A 14,350-nucleotide genomic window follows, 5' to 3' on the forward strand; every position below is an offset into this window, starting at 1 on the left:
AGGGAGAGTCGGGGAGAGAGAGAGAGAGAGACAGAGAGAGACAGGGAGAGTCGGAGAGAGAGAGAGAGAGAGAGAGAGAGAGAGAGAGAGACAGAGAGAGACAGGGAGAGTCGGGGAGAGAGAGAGAGAGGGAGAGGGAGAGACAGAGAGACAGAGAAAGAGAGAGAGAGAGAGAGAGAGAGAAAGAGAGAGAGAGAGAGAGAGAGAGAGAGAGAGAGCACAGTAAACCTGAGCTCCGTGGCGTTTCTCGTCAGTCGGTGTGTGTCAGTGAGAGAATGAGCTGCTGCTCTGGATCTACAAACTTTCCCTCCTCTCAGTGAAGACAGCGCGCGGGTAAGTGTCTGATATCTGATGATTACATGTGATTATTGGTGTTTGATCAATGAGCCGAAGTGACACCGACGTAAAAATTCCTTCCTGAAGAACGAAGCAGAAACAAACGCCACAAGGTCAAACGTGTTGGTTGAGACGTGAGTTCAGCGCTCCTGAAATAATTGATCACTTTCTGTCGAACACACAGTTTCTCATTAAGCGGATTAAGCTCTTTTATGATCAAAGTATCTTCTCAGCTGTAGCAGTGTTTTCTCTCTGATTAGCATCTTCACTATTTACTCTAACAAATGTATATTTCTCTATCAAATCTAAGGATCTATGAGAACAGCGAACTTTTTGGAGCATTATTACATATTCTGGGATTATATCAACATGTGGAGTCGCTGTAACGAGTTTGGAGATTCTGGCATAAACACTTTTTACTGGTTCTGTATGAAATCTGGGGAATGTGGGAACTACAGCATCTTTATATCCTGAGAGCATCTGGAACAAAGTGTGGGATCGTATGAAATGAAAGATTTGGGGGGTAAATTAGAGATTTTGGTGCAAAAGTAAGAAGTTTTAAGATTTGAACAACAGATTATTGGAGGTAAGTGGAATATGTTTTGGGTTATTGTCACTTTTTTCATTCAAGAAAAGTAGAAAAATTTGGGGTTTATATGAAATTGTACATTTTGAGGCTTTTGGGGGAAGTTTGACTGTTTCATTGATATGAACACATTTGTGCAGCAGCATGTGAACACTGGAGCAACGCTGGGGATTACTGTAAATCTACTGACCTGTATTGGAGGGGCAATGACAGACTTTGGTGATTTGAGGTCACCGGTGCAGATTTTGGGATTCAGAGTGTTATCAAGTCCCAGAGCAGCTCGTTCGTGCCCTGGTATCGCAGTTTACTGTGTGAACTGTAATTTCCACTTACTATTCCAATATTGAAATATTTCCAGTTGCAATTATGGAGTGCGTCAAAAACTGCTGCAAGAACTTCATGAAGAAAAAGGGGAAGGAGCAGGAGACCCAAGGTAAGCTGCTGCCTGCACGGCTGCATGTCAAACAGCTTCGACAGGCCGTTTAGTTTCTGACTTTCTTGTGCTTTCAAGTGATCAAACTGAAGATGCCCCCTAACAAGGCAGCGGCCTCAGGGCGGGAGTCAGATGAAGGGAGGAGGGGGGTCACAGAGGATTACCTCCTGTCCAAGCTGCCCCCCGACGGCAGAGAGGTGCCGTTCGTCCTGCCGACCTTCAGGGCGTCCTACATCCAGCCCCAAGGCTCCCGCTTCCCCAACTTCCAGTCCGGCCTGCAGAGTATGTACCACCTGACACACCTCATCAACAACATCAAGAGCGGCCACAGAGCTCCGTGCGTCTCAGCTTCAGTTTAACCTCACACCTGATGGCACAGGAGGCGAGGAGGACGTCCTGTCTCTAAATGAATCTAACCTCCTGCCCTGCTCTCTGTCTGCAGGTTCGGCCCGCTGCACGTACGCAGAGAGGAAGGCGGAGCTTTTGAGCTCTGGTCACTTAACCTACAGCCCAGAGTCCGGCCTCCATCGGGGCGAGATGGTCGAGTACATCTCCCCCGGCTCGACCCGCCGCGACACCCTGAACAGCAGAAACTCCGGTCCACAGAGCCCAGGTAGAGCAGACCACCTGTACACAGCAACCACAACCCTTCCTCGTTCTCTACGGTTTTCTTTCGTTCTCTGGTGTTTTGTTCCTGGCTTCTGTTTTGAAATCTTGGTTTCCCTTCACTTAATAAATTCACAGCTCCCTCTTCTCTTGGAAACTCTGCAGTGGCTCCTTGTAGCTAAAAAACCTTGACAGTGACAGATACAGTAGAAAATTTTCAGACCTGTTCACCTGCACGTCACAATGTTGGACTTTTTACTTTCTTTTCATTTTTGAAAGACTTTATGACGACATTAGATCTAAAGTTTGTGCCTGGAAATCCACAATTACACATCAACTACAGCCAAACACGGTGTTCACCATTTCGTAATTTACAAAATTTCCAGGGTAAGAAACAGTACGCATGCCTGGATTAATAACAGATCTCTGCAGATGAAACAGAACTTGATTTAAACCATCTTCTTATAAACTGCTGGGTTTCTCCTCCCAGGTCGGACTCTGAAGCCGGGCGTCCAGCAGCGTCTGAGCAGCTCCATGTTGGATCTGTCCAGCCCTCAGGGTCACATGCAGGTGAGACGGCTCTCTATCTAATCTGTATTCACACAGCGTTTCTCACCCCGCGTCGACCAAGACTAAATATAGTTTTATAGTTTCCACCGTCCTCAGCAGCCGAGTGGAAAACTTCAAACAGACCAAATAAACTGGTATTTTGATTTAAGGAGGAAGACGTCCTCTCACTCTGAGGAGCTGAAACACAGGCAGGTGTACGGTTTTATGGATGCAGGTAATGATCTGTAAAATGTCATAGATGAGCTACTTCTGAAAGTTTTCAAATTTAAACAATTATTGTCATTTAAATATGACTCTTTATTAATAGTAAAAACAAGAAATCGAGTAACAGTACTGTAGCAGTACGGAGGCCCAGATGTGACATAAAGCAGATGTTTGGAAAACTGGAAATTATTAAGTGAATGTACAAAGACCCAAAATAAAAAAACTAAGTAGTTAAAAACAAATATTTGATTCAAATAAACCAAGATGATTAAAAAAAACTTTTCAGTTTAGACCGACTCTGGGATTAAAGGAATAGTTCAACAGACTTTCTCTCCACTAATTAAGAGACAAGATTAATATCAGTCTCATATCTGTCCATTAAATATGAAGCTACGGCCGGCAGCTTGTTTGCTGCTGTCGTTAAATTAATGAATTAAAGGAAGTGTGAAATTGAGGTGGTGTGGTTTTATGAGGAGTTATTTGTCAGACAATTTTTTATTAGGCTGGGTCTGTAACTTCCTGGAGTCTCCGCCAACACTCATAACACCTCGTAAAACCACTATGTGTCCTTTCAAGGCCTTTTCTCACACTTTGTTTCCGGGTGAAACGATGGAGACGTAGCGTGTTGATTAGTCGATTAGTTGATTAGTTGACGAGTTTTCAAGGTGCTGGATGATGGATTTCGTCACCCATCAGTCGAGACAGGCTAGCTGCTTCCAGTCTTTATGCTAAGCTAAGCTAACCGGGTGCTGGCTGTAGCTTCATATTTCCCATTTAGCCAAGAGTCGCATCAAAGTGTCCAACTGTTCCTTTAACGATAAGTAGATAAGTTCAATTTGAAAGTTTTTTTTTTTACCAACTGATCTGAGGTTGATGTTGTTTTCTTTCTTTTTTAACAATGGTCTTTTTACACTCTTTTAATTATATAGCTGTCATTTATTGATGCATTCAGTCATTATGGTTCCATGTACTGGAAATCAATTTTTGAAAAATGATGATGTGGTGAATTCAGCACTCCCTGAATCTACTCGTTTGCCACGTGTGATTCAGCTCCATCACCTCTGATTAGGAAGGAACCAGTTGATTGTACTGGGCGAAGTGGTGTTTAATCAGTATTACACCAAGGAAAACAATGAGTAAGTCTGGGCGTATTTTCTTTGTCATATAAAGGATGTGGTGCAGCGTGTCTGTCAACTATTCATGATCATTTAACACGAGAAGCTGAGTCCGCGTCCCAGTCCGAACCTCAGTAAACATTACAGTAGGCCGCTCGTGTTTAGCATACTCTGAGCTAACATGGAGATACATTAGCATTTCTGTTTTCATATGTTCTGATGTCTGCAGCCTGCGGCGGGTGCAGTTAGCTCCAGTGTTTATTTTAGCAACATCACAGGCAAACAGTCATAAGGAATAAAAGTACAACAGGTATACAGTTACCTTGGCAAATGAACCGGGGTTTCCACAGTGAAGAAGAGCAGCTAGCTTCGCTTTCAGAGTCGGACTGAACGACTGATGGATTGTCATGACCTCGTGTACAGACGTTCATGGTCTGAGGAGGATGAACCCTGATGACTTTGGTGATCCTCTGACTTTTCTTTGAGAGACACCTTGTGGTTCACGTTTGTAGTTTTGAGTGAAATGTCACTAACTATTGAGTGGTTATAGTGTGAGACTGTCTGTGCGGCAGGTTGTTATGACCCATAGTTACATTTTGTTGCTAGGCGACATCTAGTGGTCGTAGTAAATTATGACAGGAGCGATGAGATGGGCGTTGGTGACGTAGTATAAAGACAGACAACGTCCACGTCAGGAGGAGTTGGTGGTGGAGGGATGAATGTGACGCAGCAGAGCGGCGTTCGTTGTTTCTTTTAAAAGTTTCTTTTCAAAGTTAACGACGTTGTCAATATTGTAACCGTGGCAACACAGATCCTCAAGCTTAGGAAGAACTTATTTTAACCCAAATCATGATGTTTTCCTAAACCTAACCAAGCCATCACCGGTGCTGCAGTAACCATTATGATGATATGTCGTGTGTTTATTATGGTTACCATGACAACCGAGGTGCAGTACACATGCTGCCATAGGGGGCGCTGGAGACACTGAAATAGTGCAGATGTTCATGTCCTCCTCAGGATGAATCATGATCCTCCGACTTTCCATCGAACATCATCATCAAAATCAGCAAATCATCAAAATTTTTACTTTGTCCAGTCTTGTGGTTTATGACCAAATAGCTGCATGCTAACATGCTAAGCTAAGATGGAGAAACATTATAATGTTCTGAAGTTAGCATTTAGCTCAAGACAGCAGCAAACAAGTGGGAAACAATGAGTGAACCTGTGATCCTGTCCTGACTTTCTCCTGTGTGTGTGTGTGTGTGTGTGTGTGTGTGTGTGTTTGGTTTCATGTGCAGCGCTTTGACTCCGTGTCCAGTGTCCTCAGCAGCACGTCCTCAGTGATGGGCTCCATTGAAAGCAGCCTCGGTAACTGGAACACAGATTTATCTCCTCTTTCCTTTTCAAACTTTCTCTTTGGGTCTGCTCCGTCCACCGGCCTCCTCTTCTTCGTGAGGAAAAAAAAAGAAAAAGGCCTCTTACCCCCCCCACACACCCCAACGTGACTAAGTCTGATTAAGATCACTCTGCATTGTGCAAACATGAGAGGCCGGCCGCACTAATCACCTCCAAAGGTTTTCACTTCAGTCCATCATTCAAAATCAGAGATAAGCCTTCTCACATAAAGACTGTGTTATTCAACGCAGAGAATCAGCTCAGCTTCGCCATCGTCATAATTAAATCACTTGTATGATCATAATGTTTTTTCTTTCGATCATGTTGTACGTTGCTTCCAGAAGGTCGTGCACTGCCGCGACAAGCTGCTGCTGTTATTACTGATATATGAATATATATAACATGCAATGATGTAAAACGGTTTATAACTAGGTTATTAATTCAGTTCTTGACACTTTATGAATCATAAATAAACAATTATTTACTAGTTATAATAGTTTATATATAATAGTTACTACCATTTATTACTGTCTTGTTTTAAAGTGTTTTTAATTAGTTACAACAAGACTAGAATTAGGTAGTAACTCATTAGTAAGATTAATGAGTAGTGAGCATTAGCTTGATCTCGCCAAATAGTGAGCCTTCATCAATGTATGAAAACTGTGTTATAACTTGTTTATAATTGTTTGTTTATGACTATAAAGTGTTTAGAATTAACAACCTAATTAAGAACATTTATAAAACCTTTATAAGGGCGGTCTTGTTGTAAAGTGGAACCTAGTGGAACCATAATATGCAGGATCAGATGTATATAGCTGTTTGGTTTAGCAGTGTCTGTAGAAAGTGACTTTAAACTGTAGATATATTTATATAATGACATTATATCATGTGATTTGTTCATGTTGTGCTGTTCTCCTCTGGATTCCCAAACATCACAGAGTCCATAACCCTGTCTGGGGACGAACGTGAGCTGGGGAAGGTATGCGTCCGACTCAGCTACCAGGAGGCTCTGGAGCAGGTGTGGATCACTCTGGTCCAGGTAAGGTTACACGCCGAGCGAGGCGGGACAGAAACCTCCATTGTGCTCCGCTGTAACATTTCTCAACGGACGCTTTGTTCATCCAGAACACAGGTTTCTGTTCGCTCCTCTCACTGCTCTATTAACTTTGGCTCAGACGGTCAGGAGGGAAAGGTGGATTTTTAAGGAGCAGAACTGAAGTGACTGATGTTGAAACACAGAGAACCGGAGGCAGAGTGCGTTCAGTCGAGTTTACTTCTCAAAAATGGGTTTTTATTTCACCCCAGAAACACGTGGAAAATACAAATGAATAAAAGCAAATCATGTAAATAACTGGGCCTTTAAAAGAGGTCAGCTAAACCAAAATTCTACTAAAAAAATACTGCTTACAAAACAGGACCTTACCTCAACTCCCTTACCTAACAAAGTGAGACGGGCGGGGGACATGTACGCCTCTTTAGGACAAACCAGGAAGTAGGACTGACACGGCAGACACGGAAACTCAAAGACAAAGAGAAGTTAATTAATTCAAACTCGATGACAGAACAATGTAAACTAAATGTGTTTAGAATAATACAGCGTGGTGTCAAAGTGCAACGATAAACAAAATTCAAAACCAAACAAACTGTGATTGTGTTTAATGTAACTTGATACGCTGCAAAGAAAACTAACACTGTGGTCATGATGTGGCAGAGTGTGTGTTTGGATGTGAATGTTGAGTGTGGTGAGGCCGGACGAGTGTTATCATATCACCGCATTAGTTTTATGCAGAGACGTTCTCTAGTTAGGGTTTTGTTTTCACTGTGGCACTTGAACTATCCATTGGGGCATTTGGATGATCAAACATTGGCTTTGGGGTCTCACAAATGCCCCCGATTGTTGTGTGTCATTACGTCAAAAATGGAGCAAAATCTGCTTAAACAATATTAAACTCGGTAAAAGTCAAACAGAGCAGTTTGTCCCACACCTGTTTGCCTAAGAGTACTTCAGCCTATAAATAGATCTGACCTGCCTCGGCTCACACTTTATTTTTCCTCTTTTCTCGTCAGTGTTCAGACCTCACCCTTCCTCCGGATGGAGTGGAACAACAAAAGATTGGATTTAAAGGCATCATCACCATCCCCAAACCCATTCAGTTCAAGAGCTCAACTAAGGAGTCCTGTCAGGTAACGAGCTTCTCTAAACCTGACGCACAAAATCCAGTGGTAAAAAATAAAGCTTTAGGTTTCAGGAGGAGTATAACAGGAAATTGACTTGATTTGACCTTGTGTACAGACGCTCTACATTTCCTTTCTTAATATGAAAGTGAGTAGAAGTGAGTGAGTAGAAACGGTCTCTAATCTTCACTTCCTGTTCCTCCTGCTCCTCAGGACGTGTCCTTCATGGAGACCTTTGTGTTCACGCTTCGTCTCAATCAGTTGCGCTGCAGCGCTTTAGTGCTGCGGCTGCAGACGCACAACCCCAGGAAACGCACCGCGGCGGAGTGCGTCCTCTCCCTGCGACAGCTCGGCCCTCAGGAGACGGACCACTGGCTCGACCTCAACCCTCCGTCCAAATCCTCTGTGAGTGTTGCCTTCACACGTCATGAGTCGGGCCTGTGTTCAGTTTGATGTCCGGTTTTTGTTTCCACCGCCTTGTTTTTCTGCCACCGACGTTGAAACGGTTTTTACAAGATAACCAGGAATTATAGAATTAGTGTCTCAAACCAGAAGCAATTTATAAAAGAAGAGTTTATTTTGGTTCAGTTCAGCAAGTGCAAAACATCAATGTTTCCCTTGGTTTACCTCCAGGTGTCATGTAGTTTAAGATTTATTCGTTATTCAGGTGTTGCTGACGCTGATATCGGTGCGCTGGAAAACCCAGGTTTATTTATCATGGCTGATAGTGGGTTTCAGCCTGTGTCTGTTTGGGAGGAGTGTTCCCGACAATGACAATAACAACTCTTAAACGTGTATATGTGTCTTCAATCACTGTGAAAACTTGAAGTTAACTGTCTCCCTCACCATGACTGCAGCGTCTGTGCCGACTGATAATAATGTTGATGAGACAGATCATAGTTCATTACTGAGGCAAAACAAAACATAACAATATCTCAGGACACAAACGGCACAAACATTCCAGGTCGCTGTGACCTCACAAAACACATTTTGGGCCGTAACTCAAGATTTCATTTGCTGATTATGACAAAATTTCACACAAATATCTAATAGGATAAAAACGATGAAGCGATCACGGGTCAACTTCACTGTTTGATAACTTTTATTAAGTTCCTTCAAAGTCTTCAGTATATGAGTCTGGAAAAGACATGGATGTAAACTGCAGCTTGACTCGTTGGCAGAGGCGTACGACCATGTGGTCCTCATTCTAGTTAATGGATTTACCGTGTGACCGACCGACAACTTATACTGCCACCCAAGCTGCTAGCATGGCTTAAAACATTCACACAGATGCTTTAAGTTCCTCTGGGTTTAGTTTTGACCAAGTGTCAAACTCCAGGGCTGAAAAATGAAGCATCAACGCTGAAGAACCAGAAGCTGCAGTTCCTCTAATGGCCACTAGAGGCTGGCTCCAACAGTGAGTCAGTCCCCATAGACTCCCATGTTAAAATGTCCAACTTTACAGCAGAAATAAACATGTTTACAGCCTGGTACAAAAAACTGTTTTGGTCTCTAGAGATAATTTCCTCCTTCATGGCACCTGTTTATATAACTCACCTGTTTACATTTTATTAAGGACTAAAGTTATGGAGGATTGAGGGCGTGGCCTCTTTGAGTGACAGGTGGGTGAGCGTATACCTGCCGCAAACCGGCATGCATGAAGTCTCAGCTGCCCATTTGGGTTAACTGGGAGTTAGGGGCAGAGTCAGGCACTGCCTTGGCGACAGTGGAGCAGCTCACTCTGAGCTTCAGAAACCTGTGGGTTACTTCACAGAGGCTACATCCATCTTTACTTACATACATATTTACATATTTCTATGGTTTTTACCAGTTTTTTCCACCAGTTTAGTCCCGATCATGATCATGGATTTGAGCTTAACTTTAAAATGCGAAGAGTAAAGTCAGAATTTGCCTTACATATGGCAACATGACAAGTGAAAGTTAGAATTAACTGCGGAAGAACAAACAGTGAATGATGTTTGCCGACTCATGACGTCCAGCAGTCTAAATAATCAGTGCTTGGTTTGGTGGCCAGCCTTCATCATGGCTTCCTGCCTAATATTTTCTCGGTCGTAGCAGCTGATATTGTCGTACTCGCCGTCCAGCTGTTGAGGCCAGGAGGAAAAACTCTGTGTGGGAATATTCCAGACTTTTACTACTTATTCTCTTCACCATTTCCTCTGTTGGCTTCTGTCTTTTATCACCACTTTGTATGTGCACAGTAAATAAGAACAAAGCACTATGTGTGCCTCATAAAACTGTCCCCATGATGCATTGCAGCCCAGTGGCATGTACCGTACCGACCTTATGTTGTTGCATAATCACGGCAAAAAAGAGAAAGGGGATTCATTTTGGAGAAAAATTGGGAAACAGGCTTTTATTAAAGAAAGAAAGGCGAGTGCGGATTCTGGAATCGTAAGATGTGAAAAGTAGGTCAAACCTCAAACCACTTCAACAGCAGAGAGTGGTTCTGTTGATAAATGGATGCATGTCTGGCCAGTGACAGTAAAATGTGAACTGTTTCTGCACTTAGGGGATCAGACAGTGAATCGTCATTAAGCTCTCACAGGGACAGCTTCATTCAGTCAGTGATTTGACCCATCTGGTGGACACAAAAGACCCAGATTGTCCAAATCAATGATCACTCGGTGGAAGCTCTTAAGAGCCAAGACAGCTGAGGTTGTGTAAATCTGTTACAAGAGAAATATCAGCAGCATTTGGAATAGACGCAGTGCAGCTGGCGGCCGAAGATGAATCACACAAGACTACGAAGTCTATACAGCGCTACAGTGCTAGCAGCTCTGTGTGGGGCTTTAAGCTAAAATTAGCATGCTAACATGCCATATGACATAAATGTCCCACAAATTATTGACTTCGAAATGTCAGAGCTTCTTTAAACGCCCCACGGTTTAAGTGGTGTTCAACACGCACACAGAAATGTAACATATGGGTTTCCATATATGTCACATATAAGAGGATTTATTATGATCACATATAGACTTCCTCTGGATAAATGAAGATATAAGTTTGTCACATATAAGAAATATACAAAGTAAAATCTATATTATGAATTTTTATATGGTATAACATGTTGCGACCATATGTGTTAAAAATATATAATATTATATATATTTAATTTATATATGCTATATTTATTATATATGTTTATATATGTTTTTCTTATTAATTTCTCATTCACTTTATATATATATATATATATATATATTTATATATATCATTAAATATAATTCATATATGAAAATACTGATTATTACATTTGTGTTTGAGAATGATAACGTACTGATGTTTAGCAGCAACAAAATTACAGTTGCAGCTGATGGGAGATTCATTATATTTGCAGATATTTAGTCATAAACCAAATTGGACAGATTCAAATTTTGACCAGATGCAACTAGATAAAAAAATCATGGGATCATCAAAGTTAATAGAGTTTACTGAGAGGCACATGAATATCACAAAAATACGAAATCCATCAAAAAGTTGAAGAGAAATTTCAGTCTGGGCCAAAGGGATGCACCAGCGGACCGACCAAGAGCCACAGAGCTAACACGGCTAAAAACACAACACTGTATATTAGTAGGATTAACACAGTCTTAATCTGCTCTGTATAAAGTCTGTTTAAAGTTTTAGAATCTGAATCTCACTAGAAAGATGTAATTTTCAGGAATGAAACTACTTGCTTTTGTAAGAATTCAATATATCTGGATGCTACAGCGTAATTATCTTAAAAGTCAAATGTAAAACGACAGACAGACGCTCATCTCTCCACTTTGTTCTGGAGTAAAATAACTGGCCTGGTGGGGGTTCCCCAGATTAAAGGTCAAAATATTAAACACCTCAAACTGTATGTTTGATGACAAAACATGGACGGTTGATGCACTTTGTACATTCTTCTTGCCTTTTAAGATCATTACATCTTTTCTGCTTTTAATTAAAGGTCACTCTGTTGAGGCTTTAAGGTCACAAACTCCAACAGTGTTGCTCCCAATTTGACACCAAACAACCGTCCTGACGGAGTACACTCATTGTCCTGAGGGGAGAGCTGTGATTAAAGGTCAAAACTCTGAGCGCCTGTAGCTGCTGCAGCGCCCATCCACTTTTGATAAAACCTGATTATAGATGATGCATCTTGGAAGACAACATGTTTATTTGATGCTGGTTACATCTTTGGTGCTCGGTGTCCATGTTTATTCCAGAAGAAAAAGCTGCCCTGCTTCCTGCGTATGTGCCACCAGGGAAATAATATCAAAATAATATATAAGAAAAAAGCTAAAGGTTATAAACTGATATCTTCATGTATCCAGAGGATGTATATATGTGATGATAATAAATCATTATTATACGTGACACGTATGGAAACATTAATCTTTATACAGGGACATGTATGTCATATGTTACATTTCTGTATAGGAAGCCACAGAAGCCACCCCAGTAAAGGAAGATGAGAAACACCAAAATAAAAGCTCTCTGAATTTGGGTAGGGAGAAAGAAAAGAAGAGATTTTTTTATTGTGAAAAATTCTTTGTTTTTAGACACAATCTGAGATGCACATTTAAAGATACTGATTGAATATGGTGTTTCAGGTGTGTCACTCTGAGCTGCATCTCACCAGCTGCTTTCAGCCGGTCAACAGCCGCATCCAGCTCCAGATCCTTGCCGCTCAAAACCTCCCAGCATCCTCCTCACCGCTCGCCCAAGGTAGGTGTGACCGGTGAACGGTCCCGGATGTCTTCCATGAAGTGACCGCGTGGCTCGTGTTAGTAACTGCTGTCGTTCTGCAGCGTTTTTTGTCAAGGCGGAGATGCACCAGTTGGGCCAGACGGTGATGAAGAAGAAGACTCGGGTGATGAAGGCCTCGGGGGGTCAGTGTCAGTGGGCGGAGACTTTTCGCTTCCAACTGGCAGCTTTAGACCACGCCTGCCTGCTGTCCGTCAAACTGTACAGTCGCAGCTCGGTCAGGAGGAAGCAGTGTCTCGGACAGGTGAGGTCATGTCACTCCGCCTCTTACAGGAAGAAAAAATATCGTTACTTAGCTACCGTTAGCATTAACAGCTGTTTACTTACCAGTCCTCTCAGAGAGCTTCACCTGTCATTGTGTTTACAAAAGAAGAGGTGATAATACGTCTCTTGAGCAGTGCTACTTCTTCAGGGCTACAGTGACTCGGTATCGGAAAGTGATGAGACAGTCTGGAGGGGCTGGGGCTAGCTGGTTAGCATGCTAACTTTCAGCAGAAGAAAACAAATGATGGAAACAGAAGCAAAACGAGAGTAAAGGAATAAAGTTTGGTACTGAACTCACAATTTCCTCTAGACTGGTAAGTAAACGGCTGTTAATGCTAACGTTAGCTACATAGCGAGAGCAAAACTTACAAATAACTCATGTAAGAGAAACTTGTGTCTGAATGTTCCTCTCAGGTGCAGCTGGGGTTCGACAGCCCCGTCCCAGAGGCTGTGGAGCAGTGGAAGGACACGATGGCTCACCCAGAGAAAGTGGTGGCAGCGTGGCACCGGCTGAGCGCCTCCTAAAACCTCTTCTCCTGACGTCCTCTTTTACGCCCCGCCGACGTCAAGTTTTTCGTGCTGCAGGCCCGACCACAGTCCTGTGACGCTGACGCACAGCTGACTCTGATGGACCGGACTGTGAACTGCTGAGCCAGCTAAGAAATGCCCTGCAGAGCAGATTTCCACAGAGATGCTTCAGGTGGTCAGTGATGGTTTGTAAACGGGGGTTTTGAACAAAGTGTAGATGCTGAAAAAGGGTTTCAGCTTTTTTTAGTGCAGAAATTGAGGATTTTATTTAAACTACAATAGAGCTTTTGCTTAATTAACAATAATTGAGCCGCAAAACTTATAGCTGTATATAATGCTATGTTTTGTAAGTCACACGTTTTCTGTATATAACTGCTTTTTAGTAAAAAACCTGGTCACTTTGTTTCAGTTTACAAGCAGAGAAAGTGACTGTAATGTATACATGTAATGTATAAAAACGTCCATGTTAGCAGTCTGTAAATAAAACACATATTAAAGAATGACGATGTCAATTCTATATTTTTCTTATTGTCACCACAAGCACATAAAAAGACGGAAACCAACATTATGCTCGTATATATCTCGATCCTTTCCTGTCCCGTCTCCGACTCGCAGCCTGACCCTAGTGGTTGCTGCTGAATATGTCAGTCTTTAAAAATAATTAATATATAGTTTCATTTCTAAAACAGCTGGGATTGTTGTCTTTAGGCAAATATTACTTAAACAGGAGTAGCGACTATTTCTAGCATGTTCCTTTACTACAAAGAAGCACATTCTTTATAATAAAGGAACATCTCTGAGATGTTTGAACTGTCTCTTGAGAACAATGAAATAAGGTTTTTCTTGTTGATCAGTTCACTGTTGGTTTTGGTCTTTTCATGGGATTTACTGACAATAAGAAAAATGTAGAGAATCTACAGATTTGTCCTTTAATTCCCTGAAAGGTGAGCGAGAAGGTTTTCCCTTTCCCTAATTTAACTTTACAGGAAGTCATGTTACTGTACAACACTGCAGCAGATGTATCAAACCTTAGCTGGACGCTTTTGATAAAAAGCACTTTAATTATTATTTTTTTTAAATGTATTTAACGTTTAATGTCGAATGTTTAATGATTAAAAGCAGGTGTTGTTCTGAAATATGAAGTTAGTGAGTGTGTGTTTATTGACAGAAGTTCGGAAATCATGTAAGACGTTCGGTGCTTGAGCAGGAGTCTGTAGATGTCTTTCGGTTTTTCAATAGAACCTAATAAACAGGAGAATCTCTGATATTGGAAGAATTTAAATTGAACATGAATGATACAGGAGCTGATTTGTGGGCGAGGTGCCACATGGAGGGAAAACAGGCCGAGGTCTTCTTCAGCATACAACACACACGGTCTGC

At 41.9% G+C, this 14,350-nt stretch overlaps 1 protein-coding gene across 1 annotated transcript; it reads left to right on the forward strand.

Annotated features, from left to right (window-relative positions):
• Window positions 1-209: 209 nt before the first annotated feature.
• tc2n (tandem C2 domains, nuclear) lies at window positions 210-14,106 on the forward strand. The gene is made up of 12 exons (XM_023396332.2): window positions 210-333; window positions 1,281-1,355; window positions 1,434-1,637; window positions 1,798-1,968; window positions 2,452-2,531; window positions 5,149-5,218; window positions 6,184-6,284; window positions 7,313-7,429; window positions 7,634-7,825; window positions 12,025-12,139; window positions 12,223-12,422; window positions 12,857-14,106. The coding sequence occupies exons 2-12, from the start codon at window positions 1,289-1,291 to the stop codon at window positions 12,965-12,967; spliced, it is 1,428 nt and encodes a 475-aa protein (XP_023252100.1). The 5' UTR covers window positions 210-333; window positions 1,281-1,288; the 3' UTR covers window positions 12,968-14,106.
• Window positions 14,107-14,350: the final 244 nt, after the last annotated feature.

The sequence above is a fragment of the Seriola lalandi genome, unplaced genomic scaffold, assembly GCF_002814215.2.
Source record: "Seriola lalandi dorsalis isolate HSWRI2012SDOR001 ecotype SW California unplaced genomic scaffold, Sedor1 jcf7180002054976, whole genome shotgun sequence".
NCBI classification, from domain to species: domain Eukaryota; kingdom Metazoa; phylum Chordata; class Actinopteri; order Carangiformes; family Carangidae; genus Seriola; species Seriola lalandi.